We start from the raw sequence: 15,426 nt of genomic DNA on the forward strand, positions 1-15,426 counted from the left end.
CCTGAGCCGAGTGCAGACGCTCACCCGCTGAGCCCCCGCAGGTGCCCCAAGACCGCGTGACCGTAAACTACTGAAGTTTGCTGCTCTGCATCCCGGAGGCTGGAAGCCCGCGGTCCGGGCCGCGCCCCTCTGGGCTGCGCGCATCTCGCGGGGTCCTCGCCGGGCCCGTCGTGAGGGCTCCCCTCCACGGCCCGAGCCCCGCTCCCCGGCACCACCCCTGGGAGCTTAGCATTTCGGCAAATTAATCCTGGGAGGACACGAGCCTCCGGACGGACACCAGCCCCGAAACCCCAAGGTGAACTTTGACCTCAGGGCGAGGGAAAGCCATCCCTCTCCCAGCCACCACCGACGGGCGTCCGCGCTTTACGCTCCTCCAAATAAGACACCCAACACCTCCCGGGTGTGCAAAGGGCAGGTCTGCACAGCTGGCAAGCCGGGTCGGCGGCCTATCGGCCTGGAATATTTCAGGGACAACTGATCCGCCTGCTGTCATATAGTCTGGCAAAAACAAGATTAAGTGGCAGTTTAAGAAAAAAGTTTATCTTTTTTTTCAAGGAGGGATTTAGAACTTCTGGGAACACCGAATCATATGACTCCTGAGCTCACGTGAATCTTGGGATCGTCTTATCCAGCACCTTCCACTGGCAGACGGGAGGGGAGGCAGGGCTCCCGCTGGACACACTTGGCGCTTTACATTCAATTTTTTTTTTAAGATTTTATTTATTTATTCATGAGAGACAGAGAGAGAGAGAGGCAGACACAGGCAGAGGGAGAAGCAGGCTCCATGCAGGGACCCCGACAGGGGACTGGATCCCGGGTCTCCAGGATCATGCCTTGGGCCCAAAGCAGGCGCCAAACCGCTGAGCCACCCGGGTGTCCCATCAAATTAACAAAAATCAAAGAAAGTGGGAAAGTCAGTCTTTCATGTCAAATGCTGGGCTGTGGACCAGACGCGGAGCATCGGGGTGCAGCTCATGAGCGCAGGGCTGAGGAGCACGCAGGAGCCACCCCGGGACCTAAGGGGGTGCACTCAACCTTGCAGGGCGATCCCAGGGCCCGAGGCTCCCTGTTCCCGGGCCAGCGTCCTCCCCAGCGAGCCTGCCTGTCGCTCAGTAGGAGAAAGTCCAACAGGGCTCCTGACCAGGCAGGGGCATCACGAATTAGGGCCGCCTGGCCGCGGAGGGCACAGGCATGTCCACGTGTGTCCTCAGGAGCAAGGACAGCTCGTTGTCCCGAAAGACAGTGTCCTCAAGACAATGTTCCCTCGCTGGGATCCTGGGCCACGGAGGGAGGAGGGAGGGGTGCGGTGGGGAGGGATCCATGAACCAGGACTCCTGACCTATCAGGCTCATTTTGGGGGATTTGCAACTGGTTTTTGGTTTGTTTTTTTTTTTTTTTTTTGCAAAGGGACAAGGACTTCAATGATGACCTAAACCAATCCACGTCTCCCAAAAAGGCATTGCTTGCTTTAGTGGAGGTGGTGAATGAGTTTACAGAAGTGTCCGTGCAGAAGCATTTGCAGTCTGCACCTAAATGAAATGCATTTTAATGGTCACTTGAAAAGCTTTTTCTTTTTTTCCCCTTTTCTTTTTTTTTTTTAATAGAAATATTTTTGGCTGTGGAATTCATCCTAATTGGACTTGATCTGTAGAAAGTATGGTCTTGGCAAGCAACAGCTCACCACCTAATTAGGGAAACCAGATGGAAGCCTGTGAAAAACCCCAGAGGCCACGAAGTATCTCCCAGCTGGGGAGGTGAGCGGTCCCCAGAGGGGCTGCCGGGAAGCAGGGGGACCTCGGTACGCAGGCAGCAGGGAGCACAGACGCTGTTGGGAGATCCAGTGTCACTTTGTCCCACCGGAGTACACGGCAAAACCCAGTCTCAGATAAATACCGTCAGGTCTTGAAAACAAATGCCACCATCGGGTCTGTATAAAGCAAATGAAACCAAATAAAGTATACTCGGGAGAAAAGTGTAATACTAGCACCGGAAGAGACGGGTGCAAAATAGAGCCGTGTGGAAACACCAACGACAAGTGACAGGAGTCGACGCGGCCACCAACTCGAGCGCCGAAAGCCAGCAAGTGGCCCCGAACAAGAAACACTCTCCTGACGCTGTAAGATGAAAAAGCGAAGGTATGAAATGGGGGGTGGGGGGGGCTAACTTTAAGAATTTGCTTCAATAAATGGAAATCGTAAAACAGCAAAAAGACATCATCATCGTAAAACAGTAAAAAGGCGTCATCAGTATGTCAATGATGTAATTTGGTAATTTAAAAAATGTCAAGTAGAGAAAAAAGTACAAAGATGAAGAGATAGGGAAAATCTGTTGTGAAAGTACAAAGCATGTGGAAAAAAAAAACAAAAACGACACACACTGGGTAAAGTAAACCAACACACAAAGCCACAGAACCTCTAATCGGGGACGCTTGGGTGGCTCAGGGGTTGAGCGCCTGCCTGCCTTTGGCTCAGGTCGTGATCCCGGGGTCTTGGGATCGAGTCCCGCAGGGAGCCTGCTTCTCCCTCTGCCTGCGTCTCTGCCTCTCCCTCTATGTCTCTCATGAATAAATAAATAAAATGTGTGTTTTTTTTAAAGAACCCCCATTTAAATGTGGATGGAGAGAAATCAAAAGGCTGTAAGGAAATGTCACATCATAAATACACTGACTCTCAGCTACACGTTTTTCACTTCAGTTCGAGCCTGAAGCACAACCACGTGTCTCTAGATTTGAAATCTGCACGACCTCGATCCGTAGGCGACTTTGGGATCAAATGCTTCTCACCGCTTAAAACTTCCGACCAATTACAAAATTGAGTTCGATGATTAATAACAAAGCACGAGAGTCCTAGAAAGCCGAACTCCTTATTAGGGGCTGTACACGTCGCCTGCAATCATTGTTGCCTTAATAATTACGGGAGCACCGTTGGGTGAAGTTAGGGCTTCACTTTTCAGGTCCCAGGCACTGGACCGCAGGCCTGCACGTGTGCGGGGCTGTCACCCTGGCGGTGCCTTGCCAGCGCTAACCGGCTCTGGCTGGCCAGGGAAAGGCCACAGGGGGAGCAGAGGAGGGGCAGCAGGCTGCAGGTCCCGGAGGCAGGACAGGGGCGACACTGCACAGATATCTATGTGCCAAATTTAAACCATAACTTCGCTTCTTCGTCCTTACACAGCCAGAGACATTAAAAGTGCCCTAGGGTCATTTGATATTGTCACCGGGGCACGTCCAACTCCTCGAACTTATTCAGAAAAATTACTAAGCACAAAAGAATAAGATTCCTAGGCCGACGCTCAAACCACACCTAACTTTTACACAGTCTTGAACTTCTCGCCACCCAAAAGGATAGCTCAGAGGTAACAACGTTTTTTTGTTTTGTTTTGTTTTGTTTTTTAGGTAACGACTTTTAAATGGGAAAAGTTCCATGTAACAAATACACATACTACCATTTTAAAGAATGTAAACATGTCAGCCCAAAGCCTAGAAGCCTTAAAAAAAAAAAAAAGCTAGAAACCTAAACTCCTTTCTTTTTACAGTGTACATGCCTTTATAGTTCATTAACATTTGTACACTTGTCAGAGTTAAAATGGAAGATGTCACTGTGACGGCCCATGATCACTATCAAGATAGCAGCTCCTGTAACATTTTGTTGGGTGGTGACAGGACAGGAGAGGCTCAAATTATCCACTTCTATTAATTAAAAAAAAAATCATTTCTTGTTCTAGTAACTCGATTAAAGCCATACAAATTGTAGATGCAGAGAAACGACCATCGGCTATGCCTTCATGAAGCTCAGATTCTCATGAACTTGAGCTAATTTCCCTGATTTTAAATAAGGACAGTGCCTGAATGCAGCCACTGAGCAAATGCCCCAGCGGTTTTGACATTTTGTGCCACTGGAGACCATTCTATTCTATGGAACTATGTGTTTCCTCTGCAGAAAAAAAAAAAAAAAAAATTAACCAGTCTCCTGCCAAATCCAAACACTCTGTCTCATTCATAAGAAGGTCCCCAGGGGGAAATTTAACCCTGTGTTCCATTCCCACCCACCAGGGGCATGGATCTCAAAAACGCTCCAACAGAGAAACTAAAAGTAAACAAATCAACTCGAAGTTTATCTTACATGGACTTATGCACAGTTAAAAACTCCACCCAAAGGAACTGTGTCTTCCCTTGTATTCCAGAATAATCTGTCAATTATTACACTGTAGCTGGGCTCTAAGATTCCTTAGAAGTCACATTGAGTTGACCTGTCAGTCTCTGCCTCTTCTCCTTAAAAGAATACTTTTCCCAGACAGGTTGGTCAAAAGCCCTCGTTTTAATGAAATTGCTATCAAAAGCATCACGACGCCAAGCCCAGGAGAAATGTATGCTTGGGTACCCAATGCAGAGAACTAAGAACTACCTATGCATAATTTAGGGGGATATACCACCTTCGCCCACTAACAGGTTGTCGGTTCAGCGACTCTCAGGAAGGGCTTCTGCAGACTTTGCTTTATACCATGAAATCTTACTTCTCTGCGCCCTGGCCAGCCCGTGTCTCCGCACCACCGGACGATAGCTTGCTCCCAATTTGATTCGATAGCCATCCCTTGCACTAGCAGAAAACACATTTCCCCGGGACACATGGAAAGCACCGCCTTGTTCTGAAGCAACAGAAGAGCAGACCGGAGAAGGATCAGCACCGGTAAGGCCCCAAAGCCACAGATCTCACGTCTGTGTCTGTCCTCTCTGGTAGGCAAGCAACGGCCCTGAATTACAGAAAATATTCAAAAAGCCCAAGACCGTTTCTTTCCTCCAATTTCAACACACAGAATAGTTTTAAGAGTTTTCCTCCAAATGTAACACAGAATAGTTTTAATAATCGTGCAATTCCTATCTAGAAAACGTAGGCACGTTGCCGTTGCCGTTTTCGTGACGTCTCCTCGCTGGGGGTATGAAAACAAATGACAGATGACAAAACGCCTGGGAATAATAGAAGTTGAAAGCAACGTGTGTACATTCCCCGAGCAAAGGGCTGCAAGCAAGCAGGCTGGAGGGAAGCGACTGAATGTATGGGTGGCAACAACTGCGTGTGTCCTTGTAACACCCACAGCCAAAGCCCTTGGTTTCTCCCGGGGAAGACTCAGATGGGAAGTCCCACGGGAGCCCGGAGAAGCCTTGGGGAGCACGGGGCTGAGCGTTTGCCTCTAGCTGCTGCTGGAGCGCCAGGGCCTGGAGAGCCAGCCCAGGAGTCAGGGGCCCAGGCCCAGGAGTCACCGTTTCAGCTCCACCACCAGGCTCCATCTCAAGGACTTTACAAATAATCTCTGAACCCAGTTCCGCTGGCCTCGTCAGTGCCCTCCCCTTCACGTTTCCTTCAAAGGAGGCGACAGCGACTCAAGGAGTCCCTCTCTCCTTAGTAGGCTTATTCAACAGGCTCCCAAGGCGACAGACAAAAACACAATTCTGAGTCCTGCTCATTCTGGGATGCCCACTACCATGAAGAGGGATTTCCCGCATTTATTTTCTTTTTTGGGAAACGTGTTTGGGAATTACATAACCACTACTAAGTGCATAGCATAAAAAAAAAATTCGTTTTAACATTCCTCAGTTTCAGGATTATTTGATTTGCTAACCTGGCTCACTTTTTCCTGGCATTAAAGAGAGGTTTTGTTTTTTTTTTTTTTAAAGAGTGAGTTTGAAAATCTTATGCTGACCCGGCCCCCGGCAACAGAGCGGCCTACAGGCACCAGGGCAGAGTGAGTCAGTGGGACAGAAGTGCAAAGAGATTAGTTGTGCACAAAGCTGCCTCCTCTGAGACCAGTTGCCACAGCGGAAAGTGGGCCCCACTCGATAAGCAGGTGCAGGTCCCACCCGACTACTCATTCCATTTGCAAGACTCATAGCGCTTGCTGCAGGCTGGGGCGCTGGTCCGCGGCCACAGGGCCCCGCTACTGTCCCCGGGACTCCCCGGCTGCCCGGGTCCTGTCGGAAGAGCCCGACGCTTCCCTTCTCCTGGGGAAGGTGGTCTGCGAGTTAAGGGGAACCTGGCAGGTGATCCCCGCAGCCAGGTGCAGGAAGCAGACCCGCGGCCCCATGCACGCCCGACCTGGGCTGGGGAGCCCGGTCTGCACCCGGGGTCGGGTCCGGGCAAGCAGGCCGGGGAGGGGGGCTCGGATGACCGGGAGCCCGGGGGAGGGGGGACGGCGCCGCGCACAGGGAGCCCCCCAGACCGCGGGGGCCGGCGTCTGCGAGGTCCCGGGACCTGCTCGCGCCCGCGGGGAAGCGCGGGGCCCGCATTGCGGGGCCCGGAGAGCGGTGACCGCCGAGGCCCCCCCCAGGTGGCCGAGCGAGGCCCCGGGCGACCCCCGCAGGTGGCCGAGGAGGTCCCGCCCGCGGGGACCCCATAAAGGGCGCGCGCACGAGGCCCCGCGCGCAAAGTGCCCCACAGTTACCCCGGCGACCGGCCGGCGCGCCAGGTGCACAGCCCCTCGGGCGGCCGGGGAGGGGCGCCCCGGATCCCCCGGCTCCCCCGGCTCCCCCCGCTCCCCCTGCGCCCCCCAGCTCCCCCCTGCTCCGCCTGCGCCCCCCGGCTCTCCCCTGCTCCCCCTGCGCCCCCCCTTCCCCCGGCTCCCCCTGCGCCCCCCCTTCCCCCTGCTCCGCCTGAGTCCCCCGGCTCTCCCCTGCTCCCCCCGCGCCCCCCCGCGCCCCCCCGCTCCCCCTGCGCCCCCCAGCTCCCCCCTGCTCCGCCTGCGCCCCCCGGCTCTCCCCTGCTCCCCCTGCGCCCCCCCTTCCCCCTGCTCCGCCTGCGCCCCCCCCGCTCTCCCCTGCTCCCCCTGCGCCCCCCTGGTCCCTCTGGCTGCCCCCTGATCCCTCTGGCTGCCCCCTGCTCCCCCTGCTCCCCTCTGCTCCCTCTGGCTGCCCCTGCTCCCCCCTGCTCCCTCCTGCTCCCCCCCCCGCTCCCCCCTGCTCCCTCCGGCTTTCAGCGGCTCCCCCAGCTCCCCATGCGGCCCCCGGCGCCCCTCAGGTCCCCCCAGCGCTCCCCTGCTCCCCCCTGCTCCCCCCGGCCCTCCCCTGCTCTCCCCGGCGCCCCCCGGGTCCCCCGCGCAGCGCCCCGGGTCCCGGCCACTTACCCGAGCGGGGGCTTGGCCGCCGAGGCGCGCGGCGCGTCCATGGAGCGGGGCGGGGGGCGCGGGGCGGGGGGCGCGGGGCGGGGGGCGCGGGGGGCGCGGGGGGCGCGGGCCCGGCCCGGCCGACTCAGGCGCTGGCCGCCGCCCTCATCGGCTGCTCCCGCGCTGACCCATCGTCCTCCCTCGCGGGCCGGCGGAGGACAGCAGCGGGCGCGGACGGAAGGGGCCGGGACGGCGGGGAGGGGCGGGGAGGGGCGGGCGGCGCGCGGGCGGGCGGGGGGGGCGGGGGCGCGGGGAGCCAGGTGCGCGGCACCCACCCACCGGAGCGCCGCACCCACCCACCGGAGCGCGCACCCACCCACCCGAGCGCCGCACCCACCCACCGGAGCGCGCACCCACCCACCGGAGCGCGCACCCACCCACCGAGCGCCGCACCCACCCACCCGAGCGCCGCCCCGCGCCGCGGGGGCCCCGGGCAGGGCGGGGTCAGCGGGGTCAGCGGCTCCGGCCCGGGCGACCCCCCCCCGCCCGCCCCGCCCCTCCCGGCCCGCGCGCCGGCGACCCAGGGCGCCCCCTCTGCGCGGCGGGGGTCCGGCCCGGGGAGGCGCTGACCTGGGGCGCCCTCGAGGGTGCCTCCGGGGCTCCCTGCCCGTGGGAAGCGGGGGGCACCCAGGGGCGCTGTGGGTGGGGGCGCCCAGCGGGGCGGACCCGGTGCGGGAGCCGCAGGGGCAGTGCACCCCAGGGCCCAGGCCAAGTGGCCCCCGCCCCCCATGACCCCAGCTGCACCCCCACACTCCTCCTGACCCACCCCAAGCAGCAACAGGGGTGAGGATGAGTGGGAAAGTCTGATCCCAAAGGAGACGCGCCTGGATCCAGGCCTCCAGGGGGTGGGCGGTGCAGCAGGGCTCCCTCGGTGTCCAGCCTAGGGCCCAAGGCAGTCCTTGCCCCGACCGAGGCCTTGGCGGCCCTGCCCACCCGCAGCCCTGCTCCTTCCTCCGTGCTTGGCCCGAGGTCCGAGGTCCGTGCATGGCTCCTGGGCCTCCGGGGGTTCCCCAAATGCCTGAGCCCTTCCCCCCCAAGGCCTCGGCCTGGGCTGCTCCCCACAGGACATCCCCTCCTGCCCCGCACCCCAGGCACCCTGCGCCCTGCACAGAACGGGAGCCTCCCCTGAGCCTTCTGTAGGCACTTAAATATGTTTGCATTTAAAAATAAAACGTTGTTTAGGAGTGTCCATATGAATTTTGTTTACATTTATATAAATACACAAATAAATATCGGTGTATGCGTCATGTATCAGTGGGAGCATAAACAGGTAAGGACATATCAGCTTCAGCATACAGCTTGCCTTTGTGCTTGTCCTCTGTGTGCTCCCCAAAATGTGATGTCAGTGAAGGCTGACCCCTTTGGCCCTTCTCTTGGTCGGCAAGCCCCCGCCCCCTGCCCCCCACCCCACCCCTCCAGCCTCTGGAACAGGGCCTGGCAGGTGGAGTTGGTGCTCCATACATAGAGTGCTCTGAATGAATGAATCTGCTACTACTCCTTTGACCTCTTAAGTTTCTGGGTCAGATGATCCTCCCCAGGACCAGGAGCCCCCCACCCCTTGATCTGACCACCACATGGCAAAGGGCAACCTGCGGAAGGGCCAGAGCCCAGAGGTGGACCAGGGAGTGAGGGCCTAGACCGGGCTAAGGACCCCAGCAGGAAATCCAGCTCCTAGATGACTCATAGTCCGAGGGCCTGGCAAGGGCAGCAGGGGACACCGGGTGGGAGAACCTGAACCTGGAATCGGAGCTGTTGAAGTGTTCCTCAGCAAGACAGTTCATGCCTGAAGGAAATGAGGAGGAGAAGGAGGAGGAGGAGGAGGAGGAGGAGGCCATGTCCTGCCTCGGGGGCTGAGGTTCAAGGCACTCTCCAGGTAGGAAGGCCTGGGAGAACCTCAAGCCTCAACCACTGAATCCTGGAGACCACCATGCATCTCAGATCCCACAACCCCACAGGCACCACTGGTCAGGGATAAGGTGGGAGAACAGGTCTGGGGGTACAGTGAGGCAGAGGACAGAGTCAGACTTGCCCCTGGTGCAGGGCTGAGCTCCCAAGATCCTCAGCAGAGAGTCCAAACAGGCGGGGCCAGGCAATCCTAGGGGCCAGCTGTGGGCTCCCCCCACCCCAAAAGCAGAGCCTAGGAGGAAGGTGGGGAGGGATCTCTCCGTTGCACCACAAACCTCCCTTACTGGTGGGCAGCCGGGTAGATCCACCAGGGGAGAGGTATTTTCAAAATTGTGCAGTTCAACACATACTTTCAAGCCCCTGCCTTTGTGTGTGGTGTGGAGACCTTAGACTGCCGGGGCTGTTGCAGAGTCCTTGAGGATGACACTCTCTCCTGGGTGGCCTTACCCCGGACCTTTTAGAGCAAATGGCACAATCGTCTAAGGCCATGTAAGGCCATGACTTTCCTTTCTGCTTAGTCCTCGCACACTTTTAAGTTTCCTTGATCAAAACCCACGTCTTTTCAGATACCGACTACTATGTCAGGTGTTGGAAATACCCAGGAATATGTTGACAAATGTTTTTAAATGGCTTAAAAAAAAAAAAAAAGCCCTGATTTGTTGCATTGGCCAGTTTTTGTGATATAAATCAGCAGGTTTCCAGCGCCATCAGGAGCACCACATTAGGGCCAGGCTGCCTGGCTCCAGCCCCCTGCCCTGTGACCTGCCTTTGCCTCCTCACAGGCTCTTGCCCCTTTCGTGGGTGCACAGAGCGTGGCTGAGCGTCTTCCGCATCCCAGGGCACCAGCTAGGGCTCTGGGCTGCCCCCCTGGCAGCTCCTGACCCAAGGAGCGGGTTGCTGAGAACCAGAGTGAGGGCCCTTTGGGGACATTGTTCCCTTGCTGTGAGCGCCTGCCCCTCCTTGGCTGCTCCCTCCCCTTCCAGACCTCACCTGTCCTCTCTGCGGGCCTACCTGGGACACAGCCTGTCTGCGCTCCCTGCCCCTTGTGCCAGTTCTATGGAACTGGCATCCTTACGAGAACCGGGAAGAGACCCAGAGCTCACTGACCCCCCGTTACACCCTCGAGGTGGCTTTGGGTGAGAATTTAATATCTTTTTCTTAGAGTGGGGAGTGGTTTGAACAGGACTGATTTTATGTGAGATCACCTGACAATGGGGACTCAGCGAAACACTCATAACAACGTGGCTTTTTTGGACTTAGGGTAATGTTTTCAAGCTCCTTCACTGTTACAGCCTGAGCCAGGATTAGATTTAATTTATTACAATTAATTAATTAATTAATTAATTAGAAAGAGAGAGAGAGAAGTGAGCATGAGCAGAGTGGAGGGGGAGAGAAAGAAGGAGAAGCAGATCCCCACGGAGCAGGGAGCCTGATTTGGGGCTCCATCCCAGCACCCCGAGATCATGACCTGCACCGAAGGCAGAGGCTCAACTGACTGAGCCACCCGCCTGCCCCATAGTTCATCCCATTTTATGGCCAAAACGTATCCCATGGATGGGCCACAATCTGTTTACATGGTCCTCCACTGATGAACATTTCAGTGTTTCCACTTTTTGTCTCTTATGAATAAAACCACCATGAGGATTCACACCTAAGTCTTTGCGCGGGTGTATGTTATCATTTCCCTTTTGTGTTCATCTAGAAGTGGAGTTGCTGGTCAGAGGCTGATTTCATGTTTTACCCCTGGAGAAAGGGCCACACTGTCTCTCCAAAGTGGTTGTATCATTTTCCAGCACCGGGGCAATGTCTCTCCGCATCCTTGTCACACTCCTCATTGTCCGTCTTTGATCACCGCCACCCTGATTAGTGTGAAGTGGTGTCCCAGGGTGGTTTGGGTTTGCATTTCCCAATGACTGATGAGGCCAAAGAACCTATCGTGTGCTTCATGACTTGTTGGGTAGCTCCTTTGGAGAAATGTGATTCAGCTCTTTTGCCCATTTTGGGAATTAGGTAGCTGGTCTTTATATTTTTGAGTCGAGAGTTCTTTCTGTGTTCTGTGCCCAGGTCCATGGTCGTATATGTGATTTGCAAATATTTTCTCCCATAAAGCCACTCTTTCACGCTCTTAATGGCCTGTTTTGAAGCACAAAAGTTCTTGCCTTTGATGAAGTTCAATTACTCTATTTTTTTTATGTTGCTTGTACTTTCGTGTCATATCTAAGAAGCCATTGTTTCATCAAAGATGTATTACGTATTGCAGAGAATTAATCCTTTTTTATGATTACTACAGTATTTTTTTTTTCCCAAAGTAGCAATTCATGGGTAGGGTCAAGCAGAGAAAAATTTGACAACCCGTGGTAGTTTGTCCTCAGACTTGAGCTCTCTCGCCATGCACCTTGCTCTTTGATTAGGATCTCTTAAAAATAATTGGTTGTAGCCTAACCTCTTGCTGTTTGTCTGGGCTAATTCCATTTGAATAGCCATCAGACATTAATCCAAAGGACACACCCCACAGAGTGGTGCCAGGTGTTGGCAACCTTGGAGGACATGCAGGGGAGGGGCTCTGATTCCCAGGAATCCTGAAACTATTGTCAGGGGTCAGGCAGGGGAGTGTTGGGACCCTATTGCATCCAATCCTAGAGTCCTCTGGCAGAGAAGGAACAGGAAGAGGAACCAAGAGAGAGAGAATAGGGCCAGGCCAGACCCAGGTATGAGGTGGTAGGTTCTGGGCTGTTCCTGGCTGGGTCCTCTGGGAGAGGTCTGTACATGATAGGTCTCAAAATCACAAATGCAGGGGCTAAAGGAGCCTCCACCCCACCCCTGTCTCATTTCTTTGGATCGTCCTCCAACATACTAAGAAAATATCCATCTCTTTTTCTTTCTGTCTCTTTAATAATAATTATAATAACCAACTTTGTTCATTTGATGGACAATATGTGTTGGCTAAATCAGTAACCATATTAATAGTTGACATTTAAGGGCAAATACTAGATGCCAGGCACTGCATTGAACTCCTAACAACCCTAATCGTTTGACGTTTAAAGCAACCGAAAGAGAGGTGCTATTGTCCCCATTTTAGCAATGGAAAAACTAAGAGCTGGGGAGATTACCTAAATAGCCCAAGATTACACAGAGCAAGGATTTGTGCCCAGACATTACCCGGGACCTTATATTAGTGGCCATTATGCAAACACAATTGCTTTCATCTGTGCCCAGCACCCGTTTCTCCCATGAACCATTCAACACAGAAGCAGTTCCGGCACTTAGGGTTTGTCAGCAAATGTGTGCTGAACTCACTGCCAAGCAGCGAATGGAGAGAATGTGTAGGTCTGGCTATCCTGCCACACTGTCGTGAAGCTTTTATTTTAGCCACCAGCTGTCACAATTTTTCTCCTGCTGAGATCACACTAAGAGCTGTGCTTTCCCATCACGTGCTATCAAGAGGAAGCATCTCTTCGCCTTTCTGCTGGGATGTTGAGCCTGTGAACTTATGTAATGTTGCACCTACACCGTCAACCCACACAAGGATTATGCAACTGGGTTTAGGATTCCTCGCAGTGTTTTCTGGAAATACGAGCCCTACAGAACTTGACTAGATAGGATTTTCTGACCTGGGCTGTCGTGTGTTCTGTCCTTATCGATGGACAATTGCCTTGGAGAACTTGCCTGGTTCGGGGTGGGGTGGGGAGCTGAAGGTACAGCACATAGGACTGTATCTTTCACGTCTGTTTGGTTTCATTCAATGCTACTGTTATCCCAAAAACCCAAACTGGAATCAGCAGCAATGCACATGACCCTCCGTACTGCCCTTCGTGCAAAAACTCTGTTCTCCAACATTCGACAGTGGGGAGGAGATCCAGCCAGTGGAACATAAGGACATTTCCAAATTTCTGATTTATAGTTTTGAGTATTGGTGGCTAGTTGTGCCAACCCATGGCTCCCCCTCCTGATACGATAGTCTCGCCTTTTTAGTGAGTTTATGGGCCATATTTCCCAAGGAGAAGAAAAAGGAAGGAATGGGTTCTGTGTTCTTATATTCCCAAACTTTTAATACTTAAGAGGGCAATCAGAGATACGTATTCTGTGTTTACCTTTGGCATCAGTCCAGTCCCGGCATGTGGGGTGGACCGAAGGGTAACCTGCCCGGGGTCTCATCTCAGGGGGAGCCGAGAAGCCTCCTAGAAGGAGCTCATCATAAGGGTGGAGGACCAAGGGTTTTGTTGTCACCAGGGCTGGGGCTGCTGAGCTTTACGTAGTGTCCAGACTGTGACTGGGTCTACACCTCTGTGGACTCTTCTGGTTCTGGCAGGTCCAAGAGGCAGTAGCTCCTGGGCCACAGCGCTTTGTGGACAGCGAAAGAAGGAGCTAGCATCAGGGGGCAATTGATGGTAGACGAGAGAGTTGGAAGTTAGCTATGGTAACAGCAGTGATGGGGACAGAGAGACACAAGAGGGGCTTGGGGGTGCCACTGGGTGTGTAGGAGCACTAATCCCTGCAGTCTAAGAACGCCCCGGGGAGAGTCCCAGAGCTCTCAACAGCCTGGAGTTCCTGAAGGGTAAAGGAATAGAGGCCAGAACAGTCCATTTGTTGCTGTGTTTGGGGCATTATTTATTTTGTTATTTTCCCCGCTTTACTGACGCAGGATTGACGAATAACATCGTATGTTTAAGGCGCACAGCGTAATGACCCGGTATATGTTTACGCAGCGAAATTATCACCACAATGATGTTACTTAACACACCGGTCACCTCACGTAGTTAGAACTGTTTTGCTTTGCGCTAAGAGCTTTTGAGATCTACTCTCAGGGGTTTTCTTTTACTCTTTGAGAGACAGAGAGAGCGAGGGTTCAAGTCGGAGCAAGGAGGGGCAGAGGGAGAGAGGGAATCTCCAGCAGACTCCATGCCCAGTGTGGAGCCAGTGCTGGGACTGGGTCTCAGGACTCTGGAGATCATGAGCTGAGCCCACGTCAAGAGTCAGATGTTCAACCGACTGAGCCATCCAGGCACCCCGCAGGGATTTTCAAATATGCAGGCACCATGTTAGCTACAGGCGCCAGGTTGCGCAGGACACTCCCAGGACGCACTCATCTTGCAGCTGGACGTTTGTACCCTTGTGACCACCTTTGCCCATTTTGCCCCCACCACTCCCCCACCCCCCGCCATGCCACCCAGCATCTGACAACCACAAGTCTACTCTGTGTATCTACGAGCTTGGTTATTTTTAGATCCCAGGTGTAATTGAGAGCACACACGCATTTACGTTCGTTGGACTTGTTTCACTCAGCGTAATGCCCTGCAGCTCCCTCCCTTCTTTTTTATGGCTGAATAATACTTCATTGCAAACCTATATGTCTCTGTATATCATATTTCCTTTACCCATTCATCCATTAATTGACACTTAGGTGTTTCCACGTCTTGGCTCTTATAAATAATGCCGCAACGAGCGGAGGGCAGTAGCCTTTCCAAGAGGCTAATTTAATTTCCTTTAGTTATAATACAGAAGTGGAATTGCTGGATTGTATGGTGGTTCTATTTTTAACTTTTTGGGGACCCCTCCATACTGTTTTCCACAGTGGCTGCACCAGTCTGCCTTCCGTCCTGCAGTGCAGGAGGGTTCCTTTTCCTTCACATTCTCACCAACACACGTTATCTCTTATCTCCTTGATACCACCCATTCTGACAGGTGTGGCCTCATATCTCATTGTGGTTTTGATTTGCATTGTCTGGATGATAAGTGATGCTGAGCAATGTGTGTGTATGTTTTTTTTTTTTTTTTTGGTACCTGTGGGCTTTTTAAATATCATCTTTGAAAACATGTAAAGGAAAAAATTTAAAAAAAAGAAAACGGGGGATCCCTGGGTGGCGCAGCGGTTTGGCGCCTCCCTTTGGCCCAGGGCATGATCCTGGAGACCCGGAATCGAATCCCACATCAGGCTCCCGGAGCATGGAGCCTGCTTCTCCCTCCGCCTGTGTCTCTGCCTCTCTCTCTCTCTCTGTGACTATCATAAATAAATAAAAAAATTAAAAAATAAAAGAAAACATGTAAAGGTTCTTTATCCATTTATAAATTACATTATTTTTTTTTTTAATGTGTTTGTTTGCAATTGAGTTATATGAGTTTCTTATGTGTTTTGGGTATTAGCCCCTTATCAATCAGATATGTGGTTGGCAAATATCTCCTCCTGCTCTGCAGGCCGCCTTTTCATTTGTTGATGGTTTCTTTTGCTTTTCAGAAGCTTCTTCATTTGAAGCAGTCCCACTTTGTTTATTTTTGCTTTTGTTGCTGTGCTTTTGGTGTCATAGTCAAGCCCGGTGTCAAGGAGCTTTTCCCCATGTTTGATTCCAGGAGTGCTATGGTCCAGGTCTCACGTTC

General features: G+C 53.5%; 1 protein-coding gene across 3 annotated transcripts in view; it reads right to left on the reverse strand.

Moving 5' to 3' along the window:
* COBL (cordon-bleu WH2 repeat protein) overlaps positions 1-7,367 on the reverse strand; it is a 248,785-nt gene extending 241,418 nt beyond the window's left edge. For all 3 annotated transcript variants that reach the window (XM_041721753.1, XM_041721751.1, XM_041721754.1), the window contains exon 1: positions 7,111-7,367. In XM_041721753.1, coding sequence (XP_041577687.1) covers positions 7,111-7,151 — 41 coding nt within the window. In that variant the 5' untranslated portion in view covers positions 7,152-7,367. The remainder of the gene's footprint in view (positions 1-7,110) is intronic.
* Positions 7,368-15,426: the final 8,059 nt, after the last annotated feature.

This window comes from Vulpes lagopus, chromosome 11 (genome assembly GCF_018345385.1).
Source record: "Vulpes lagopus strain Blue_001 chromosome 11, ASM1834538v1, whole genome shotgun sequence".
NCBI lineage: Eukaryota > Metazoa > Chordata > Mammalia > Carnivora > Canidae > Vulpes > Vulpes lagopus.